The sequence below is a fragment of the Haplochromis burtoni genome, unplaced genomic scaffold (genome assembly GCF_018398535.1).
Source record: "Haplochromis burtoni strain Fernald_Lab_line unplaced genomic scaffold, NCSU_Asbu1 Contig_139, whole genome shotgun sequence".
Taxonomy (NCBI): Eukaryota; Metazoa; Chordata; class Actinopteri; order Cichliformes; family Cichlidae; genus Haplochromis; species Haplochromis burtoni.
The window spans coordinates 1505-10505 of record NW_024582500.1 but is presented as its reverse complement, the minus strand read 5'-3'; the positions used below and the strand labels follow the sequence as shown (position 1 = coordinate 10505).

At 39.4% G+C, this 9001-nt stretch overlaps 1 protein-coding gene across 1 annotated transcript in view; it reads left to right on the top strand.

The window, feature by feature from the left end:
• The window catches only part of LOC102314287 (carboxypeptidase O), a gene marked incomplete at its 5' end in the record, with an annotated part of 6430 nt that extends 350 nt beyond the window's left edge, over positions 1–6080 (top strand). Inside the window, 5 exon segments of the mRNA XM_042224480.1 lie at positions 458–574; positions 833–926; positions 3696–3898; positions 4476–4560; positions 4653–6080. Of these exon segments, the coding sequence (XP_042080414.1) occupies positions 458–574; positions 833–926; positions 3696–3898; positions 4476–4560; positions 4653–4918 (765 nt within the window).
• Between the last annotated feature and the right edge of the window lie 2921 nt (positions 6081–9001).

Here is a 9001-nt window from a genome sequence, read left to right as displayed (position 1 = left end):
ATAGGACCCTTCTAGGGGTAAAGTTAATGCTAGGGGGTGTTGTTAGCCACATTTATTCTAGAAACAAGAAAATTTCATTTCAAATAATGTCTTATACATTTTGGTATTACAGGTTTTCCAAACAGGCCAAGCTTCTTTCTACTTTTAAATGTTCTTTGAAATATTTGAAAAAAAAATTAACAGATGAACATATGAACTTATAGTTTGGTCGCCAATGTGGATGTGATGGACGTTATAGAGTGAAACAAAATAAAACACACACACACAAAAAGAGAGATGGAAAAGAAAGAGGAAAAAAGAGATTTACAACAAATCTCGTTATTCCATTTGTTGTCCTGATTGTTTTTTCTGTTGTGAGGAGAAAACATCCTGTCTGACAAAATGAATCTAATTTAATAACTAAATGTCCTCCAGTGTGTCAGCCTGCCCCTGATGTGTGTTCGTCTGTTCCAAACAGATTCTGCAGACATACAAAACAGATGCCAAAATGGAAGAGATGATGAAGAACGTGGACTTCTATGTCACTCCAGTGCTCAATATAGACGGCTACATCTACACGTGGGAAAATGAGACAGTCAGTCCTCGTATTTAATAGATATTTATCCAATTACATTTCTAGGGTTGTGCACTCAGGATCTCAAACCACAGATGAACAGGATATAATAGGATGATTATTGCTCAAAAACCTTCAAGTACAAAATAATCTAATGTTTTTACAGTAAGACACATGGAATAATAATGAACAGCATCAATTGCAGGAAGCATTTAATATCTACAAAAATGTTGTGCTGCCATTTTATTTATGACTGACTGAACATTTTGCTCCACTCAGACTCGACTGTGGAGGAAGAACCGGTCACCAGGTCCTGAGGACTGCAGCTGCTATGGCACCGATCTCAACCGCAACTTTGATGCCAACTGGGGAAGTGAGTGATGTAGCTGTTCTTCATTGAAAGCTGGATTGCATCTTGATTCTTTTCTTTTTTAGCTATTTTTACTAATTTGCCGATATGCTTGGAATCACTGTCCTGTTGCATGACCCAATCTCATTCAACCTTTAGCTTTCAGATAGAGGTCTCATTTTCACTGTAGAATACTTTGGTATACAGGCGTGTATGGCTGACTCAACTCAAACCATCACCTCCCTGACCATGTAGTGAATTAGCTAAGATGACTACTTCTGGGAAGATGGCAACACTTATGAATGTTTTCCACTTGAATAACCTTTCTCATTGTGTAATGGTGGATTTCAAATTATGTGGAAATGGCATTATAACTTTTCTCAATAGATAGGAACAATTACTTCTCTAAGCTTATATCTTAGCATTTTGTTAACACACACATGAGTAGGGATGGGTACCGGTGTCCAGTGCCATGATGGCACCGGCTCTGACATAAACGGTAGTAACCAGACCGAAAAGCAGCGCACATTTCGGTGCTTTATTTCGGTGCTTTATTTCGGTGCTTTTTTTTTCCTGAGCTGTGATACACTTTAGATTCTAGCCAATCATTTTACGTTTCCGAGGATAGTAGGCGGGGCCAGGTACGTACGTTCTTTTAGAGCAGAGCTACAGATTAAAAATGCCCAAGGCGAAGCGGTCAAAGTCTGGCTGTACTTCACAGCAAAAGATGCAAACTCAGCAGCCTGCAACAAGTGCTTTAAGCTGATACTGTGCAAAGGAGGTAACACCTCGAATCCGATGAAACACCTGGCGACGCATAGCGTTTTTTTTAAAAGCCGAGAAATGCGCCGTATTTGATAGCTTGCTGCGAGACCTCACACCGAGTGCACATCTACTGCGGGTGTGGTGCCTGTTATCGGACCCGGAGTTAGCAACATCCCCCAAAAACCCGAAGAGGAGAGTCCTGGCCCCTAGCCCTGCCAGTGTAGCAGAAATGATGACGGATGATGATGCAGCAGCAGCCGTTCTTCTCTGGTGAGTAGCTTAATGTTGTTCGTGTGTAATTTACGTTGAGTAGGCTAACCACGTTATTACATTAATGCATGTAAGGTGAACTAGCAAACACCATCGTAGTTACATGCGGCTGTCTTCTTGTTTGATGGCAGATACTCCCTTCACCCTGGCCAAAAAGGCTAAAATGACCAAAGAAAAAGTGGAAAACAGCTAAACATGAGAGGTTTTTGGACAAAGTTTGTGTTTTTTCCATTGTTTAAGCACTGCTTCCAGCCAAGAGTGTACCATATTCAATTCAATTCAATTTTATTTATATAGCGCCAAATCACAACAAAAGTCGCCTCAAGGCGCTTCATAGATACAGAGAAAAACCCAACAATCATATGACCCCCTATGAGCAAGCACTTTGGCAACAGTGGGAAGGAAAAACTCCCTTTTAACAGGAAGAAACCTCCGGCAGAACCAGGCTCAGGGAGGGGCGGGGCCATCTGCTGTGATTGGTTGGGGTGAGAGAAGGAAGACAGGATAAAGACATGCTGTGGAAGAGAGACAGAGGTTAATAACAGATATGATTCAATGCAGAGAGGTCTGTTAACACATAGTGAGTGAGAAAGGTGACTGGAAAGGAAAAACTCAATGCATCATGGGAATCCCCCGGCAGCCTACGTCTATTGCAGCATAACTAAGGGAGGATTCAGGGTCACCTGGTCCAGCCCTAACTATATGCTTTAGCAAAAAGGAAAGTTTTAAGCCTAATCTTGAAAGTAGAGATAGTGTCTGTCTCCTGAATCCAAACTGGAAGCTGGTTCCACAGAAGAGGGGCCTGAAAACTGAAGGCTCTGCCTCCCATTCTACTTTTAAATACTCTAGGAACAACAAGTAGGCCTGCAGAGCGAGAGCGAAGTGCTCTAATAGGGTGATATGGTACTACAAGGTCATTAAGATAAGATGGGGCCTTGTATTGTAGAGGATTTTGAATTCAATTCTGGATTTAACAGGAGAATGACCAATAACAGGAGAAATCTCTCTCTAGCCCGTCAGACTCTTTGCAGATTTATAGCTGAAGGCTTTTCAGTGAGTTTTTTGGACATCCTGATAATAATGAATTACAGTAGTCCAGCCTGGAAGTAATAAATGCATGAACTAGTTTTTCAGCGTCACTCTGAGACAGGATATTTCTAATTTTAGAGATGTTGCGCAAATGGAAGAAAGCAGTCTTACATATTTGTTTAATATGTGAAAGGACATGTCCTGGTCAAAAATGACTCCAAGGTTCCTCATGAATGCTCCAGCAAACTTCCAAAACCTCTGCTTCTTTAGAGGTGTTTGCACTTGCTGATGATCAGTGTGAATTTGAATAGCAGGACCTTGGTGCTAGTTACCCTTCTAATTCCACAGAAGCAGTAAAGCATGGTTCTTTTTTTTTTACACACTGCTTCTGCATTTTGGCTTATTTCTCATAAAATATATAAAACGTAATGTGTTGTGTATTGCTGTTCATCTGAGGTAGGTGAGACACTGTTTAACGACTTGTCTCTTTTTAAAAAAAAAGGAGGTGGAAAAAGCCAATATGGTTTTTAATGTTCTGGACATTTTAATACAGGAGTCACACATGAAGCAGCCTTTAGTGGCTATTAGAGGAACTGCAGCTTTTGGCCAAATTTTACAACCTAACGGGTCACACTATGTAAAAAGGTTAACCTTTGTTAAAAGAATTTGAAAACAGAGGTATTATTGTTATATGTCTTTCATATCATCCTCCTTGGCCTCTATTCACAGCTATTGGGGTTTCATTTAACTGCTGCTCAAAATTCTACCCTGGAAGCAAAGCTATGTCTGAGCTCGAGACCAGGGCTGTAACTGACTTTGTAAGAAGCCGAAAGGACAGCTTCCTGTGTTTCCTCAGCATCCACTCCTATGGCCAGATGCTCCTGATTCCCTACGGACACCCCAACTACACCGCTCCCAACTATGATGAACTGGTATTTATGCCAACAAATGCAATAATGCTTTTTTTTTTTTTAATTAACATACACACACATATGCATCTTTATAGCCTGACAATGACTAATCGTGCATGCATTTATATTAAAAAGGCAAACAGCCAGCAGAATGAGTAATTATTGTTAATTCATCTAGTAAAAGAGTAATAGATAAAAGTGGAATGGCAAACAGGTAAATGGACGTTCAATAATGACGATAACAAGATTCCACACAAACTATAGAGTTTAAAATATACATAAGGCCTAGTGCAATCATGTTTGAGTGTGCATGTGGACCAAAACACAGCAGGCAGGATGAAAACATAACCAGTGCCTTTAATAAGTATGTACAGAGCAGTCCAGAAATTCCAAAAAGCTAATCAGCTTTTTGGAATTTTTTGGAAGATGGAAAACTACTAAGACAACGGGATACTCAAGGAACTGATAACATTTAAATCTGTATTTATTGCCTCCTGAAATCTCCATATCACCACTAAATTTTTCATACAGAACAAGAACAAGGTTGTCTGGATCCATATTTCATTGACTGTATGACAAGTTCTTTGTGATTCCTCAGATGATGGTTGGTCAGGGAGCAACAGAAGCAATATGGAAGGTTCACCGAACAAACTACACTGTAGGAACCCCGCCCGATGTATTATGTGGGTTTATATATCAATTGCTAGCCAGTTAAATTTATTGCCAGTATCTCTGTGTTTTTAAAAAAATATAACTGCTGCTTTTCTTTCCCCAGACCCCATAACTGGTTCAGCCACTGACTGGGCTCGGATGCAGGGGATCCCTTTAACCTACATCATTGAGCTGAGAGACAATGGGACATACAGGTTTGAGCTTCCTGAGGATCAGATCCAGCCTACATGCGAGGAGGCCTACAGAGGAGTATTGTACATCATCACCTACGCCCACGACAAGACGTTTAACGGTGCTGTAGCCAACACTGCTGTGACCCTTTCAGGCATACTGTTGGCAGCAGGTGTCACTGGAGCCACCCTGAGATGAGAGCTGTTTGATTTCAGTCATTCTGCAATTTGTGGCACTTATATTTAGTTCTTCAAGTAATTTTTCAGAAATAGAGTTTTAAAGTTTCATTGCTTTCTAAAAAAGTGCAGTTGATGTACAACTCTTTGTACTCAAAAATTCTAATCCATGAAGTGTACTTGCAGAGCATCTCCTCAGCCACTGTACTTTTTCACATAGTTTAAAGAAAATGATTTGAGGTTATAGCCGTTTTAATTAGTTGCCAATACTTGGTGTGTTGAAATATTCCCAAGACTATCAGGACTTTTTTTTGTGTCCATCTAAGTCTTTTGAATGCCTTATATAAAAATAATGTAAAACAAAATAAAACTACATAAAACTTATTTAACAACATTGATATTTACATGATATTTTCAGACAAAGGAGGGACATTTGAGACAACAACAGTTTTAAAACAGTGTGCCTGTAATTATTCTTGATGATGGATATTGTTTTATAAAATGACATATAGAAGATATACAATTAATCTACGTATATTAAGAGGCTCCAAGCTCTTTCTGTCTCCTTCATGCATGTATCATATGTTCTGTTCATTGAGGGACTAAGTCTAAAGGAATGCACAAATGATTAAAATAGACATTCTGTACTGAAAACAGATTTCAGGAGTGATGCAAGGGACAGATAACATAACCGTCAGCACAGTGACTGCAGATTTTTGTGTTTTCTTTTACATAAATACATTTTCTAACACAAAGTAAACAAAAGATAAATGAAGCATTCAAGTGAGTCAAAACTCTGCATAAAGTTTCCAGGGTGAGCATCCCTCTGGTCCCCACTTAATGCCCAATCTCCTAATGTGCAAACAAAACCTTCACCCATGGCTGAAGACAGTTACTAATTAATATGAATCTACAGCTACACTGTAAAAGCTAATTTGGCTTTATTTGAAATGTTCTCCCATTTTTGAGTTGATGAAACTGATTGTTGCTAAATAACTGAAGCTACTTTGTAGAGTAAACAAGGCCCACTTTAATGTGTGACTTCAGAGAATGTATTTGTACTGTGTGCATCGACTGCACTGTAGCGTTTCAGCTTTTTAAATGCATTTCCCTTCAACTTCCTATAGTGTGGAATTAAAGATTAAATATCATAGTTTATTCACTGAACAACAGAGTTTTTGCTCAAAATGTGTCATGTTTGATGTAAGCTGGTGGACTCAAAATGCACGACGATCATTCTGCTTGGAGCTTCAGTCACCGCTATCTCCATTAGCGATCATCCTCTTTTTGACTAAACCCTTAGCTGGGCCTTTGTTTCTGATCAAAGACAAGACAACTCTCTCACGAGGTCTGGTTTCCTGCGCAGAAAGGAACAGAAGGTAAGTTAGAATCAGAGCCAAAGCATACAAACATGCAAACACCAAGCACCAATCAGAACCAATCCCACTAACAGTTTCCAGTTTAACAATCAGTCATCAACTGGCTGTCTGGCTGTAAGTGTCTGATCGCACATTTAGTCACAGGTGGGTTAATTATACAGACAGAGAGAGAGAAAAAAATGGAAAACTGAGTGAGAAGCTGGGTGATTAATTAAACACACGAGGACATTTTAAAAAAAAACAACCCTCCTGATTGCAAATGGCTTTGTGGTAAAAACACAAATCTGACACAGTGTGGGGATAATGATCCGTAGGTAAGAGTGCATTATTTAGTGTTCTGCATCATCTAAGTTAGGAGATGAAATTACATTACATTAGGTCTACTGATTGCATTTTTTAACCAGGGAATTAGTCACTAATCAGTTTGTAAACTGAAGGGAAACAACACGATTAACAAGAAATGAAAGCTGCTTTTTAAAAATAATCACTCATATTTAGTTTTTATGAAAAGATCAATATTGAACAATATTGAAGAGGAACGAAGTTAATAATAATAATAATAATATTAAACACAATAGGGTTTAACACCTTATCTGTTTATACCGGGTCTGGGGCCAGGTGTTGGTGCCATCTGTAGCAGTTTAACACCTCAGCCTGGATGATTCAGATGTGGAAAACTGTGTGCTCTTACCTCTGGCTCTTACCTCTGGCTCCTTCATAACAGCCGGAGAAGGGGCGTTTAGGAAACTTGGAGGCGGCCCAGAGTTCTGTTTGCTTTTCTTTTCCTTCTTCTTCTCTTTTTATCAGATTTTTATAAATCTCGAGCACGATGGAATAAATGGAGACCAGGCGGAGTGTGACAGGGTTAACTGATGGGGAGCTGTGAGGGAAGCTGTGAGGGAAGCCCTGTGAAGCGCGCAGTACAGCGGACTGAAGCCCGACTGTGGAGGAATGAGGCTGCGCTGCTAAGGCAACTGAGGAGCTCTCACAGTCTCTTCCCCTCTGTCTCTTCCCACATTACACAATCTGCGATGGCCTCCTATATGCTAATTTCAAAGTTCACTGCTGTTCAAGTTACACTGTAGAGGGCCTGAGCTGGGCCTTTGTTTCTGATCAAAACTAAATATAATGTTTTTCCCCAGGTACAGGTTGTTTGACGTGTTAATTTACAGACTATTTTTTTTGTAATTGTATTGATGTTTCACATGTTTTAAAAATAATAGGAACAGTTTGTACAAAATTATATGGGAAAAAAGTTGTTAATTTATGAATATTTTTTACAGCGTAGAAAATATATTACCAATTTAAACTTAAAGTGAAACATTTCTTTTTTTTTTTAAAAGTAAGGCCATTTTTAATTTGGCATCCAAAAAGTTGGAACAAGGGCTACAAAAGGTAAGTAAGTGACACTAAAAAGAGCCCGTTTGTGGAACATTTTGCACCTACTTTGGTTTATTGGGAACAAGTAAGTAACATAACCAGACCTAAAAAGAACATCTTAGAGAGGCAGAACATCTGAGGAATACGCAGTAAATACAGTATGTCAGATGTGCCACGCAATGCTCAATTACATTGGTGGGAACTAGTGCATTAGCGCAGTTAGCTCGTTAAAGTGTTGACAGCGTCCAGCCCCACGCACGGGGCGAACCGCGGTAGCTCGTTAACGGAGATTTGCGGTGTTGTGGTGTTAACGTCATTTCAACGAGATTTACACTGACAGCACTAGTGGGAACACAATGAATATGACTGCACATTTACGTCGACATCATCGTAGTGCAAAGACAAGTGGAAGCAGACAAAAACAACAAGCACGCATGCTACAAACTTTACCCGAGTCATTTAGACAGCTGTTAGCACAGGATTCTCCTTATGGGGACCTGATATGTTTAATATGCTGCTGAGAATATAGCCCAGAAGAAGTGTATAGTATAGCTTTTATTTTGGAAAGAGACATTTCTCTGTAATAAACTCTCTTTTCCAAAGATGAGTGATTTCTCGATCAGAGAGATCAATTTTTTTATTACTTTGTTGTTTCAGCAACATTAAATTTAAAAACTGTACTTTTGACTTAAAATATATATTTATAATTTTAATAAATGACAAATTAAAAAGGCATGAACATTTTTTTTTGCATCAAAAAAATATTGAACTGTGACACCAAAGTATCGAACCGAACTGTGAATTTTGTGTATCGTTGCACCCCTACTAAACATGTTTTCACTCTATGAGCATAACAGGGAGAAGGTTAGATAAGAAAATGCATTAGAAAAATCTAGAAACAGTGTAAGCTGATTAAAAACAGAAAAGGTCTTTTCAGAAATTTCACAATTAACCTTTAGAAAGTAATCCGCTCAATTGTGTGACTGAACTGGAAAAAAGAAAAACAAATGTTAAACACCCATCCATCCATCCATCTTCTCTCACTTATCTGGGGCCAGGATGTGGGGGCAGCAGCAGCCTGAGCAGAGAAGACCAGACCTCCCTCTCCCCAATCACTTCCTCCAGCTCATCCGGGGAAACACCGAGGTTTTCCCAGGCCAGTCAGGAGATATAATCTCTCCAGTGTGTCCTGGATACTGCCCCGGATCCTCCCAGTCATTAGTATTTATTCACCAATGGAGCACCAAGAAAGATGGGCTGGGTGTGTGGTCATGTGGTATAAGATTTATACATAAAGAGCATAAATCTGGGGTGGAGTTTCAACTTTTTCCTCATCTAATGTTACA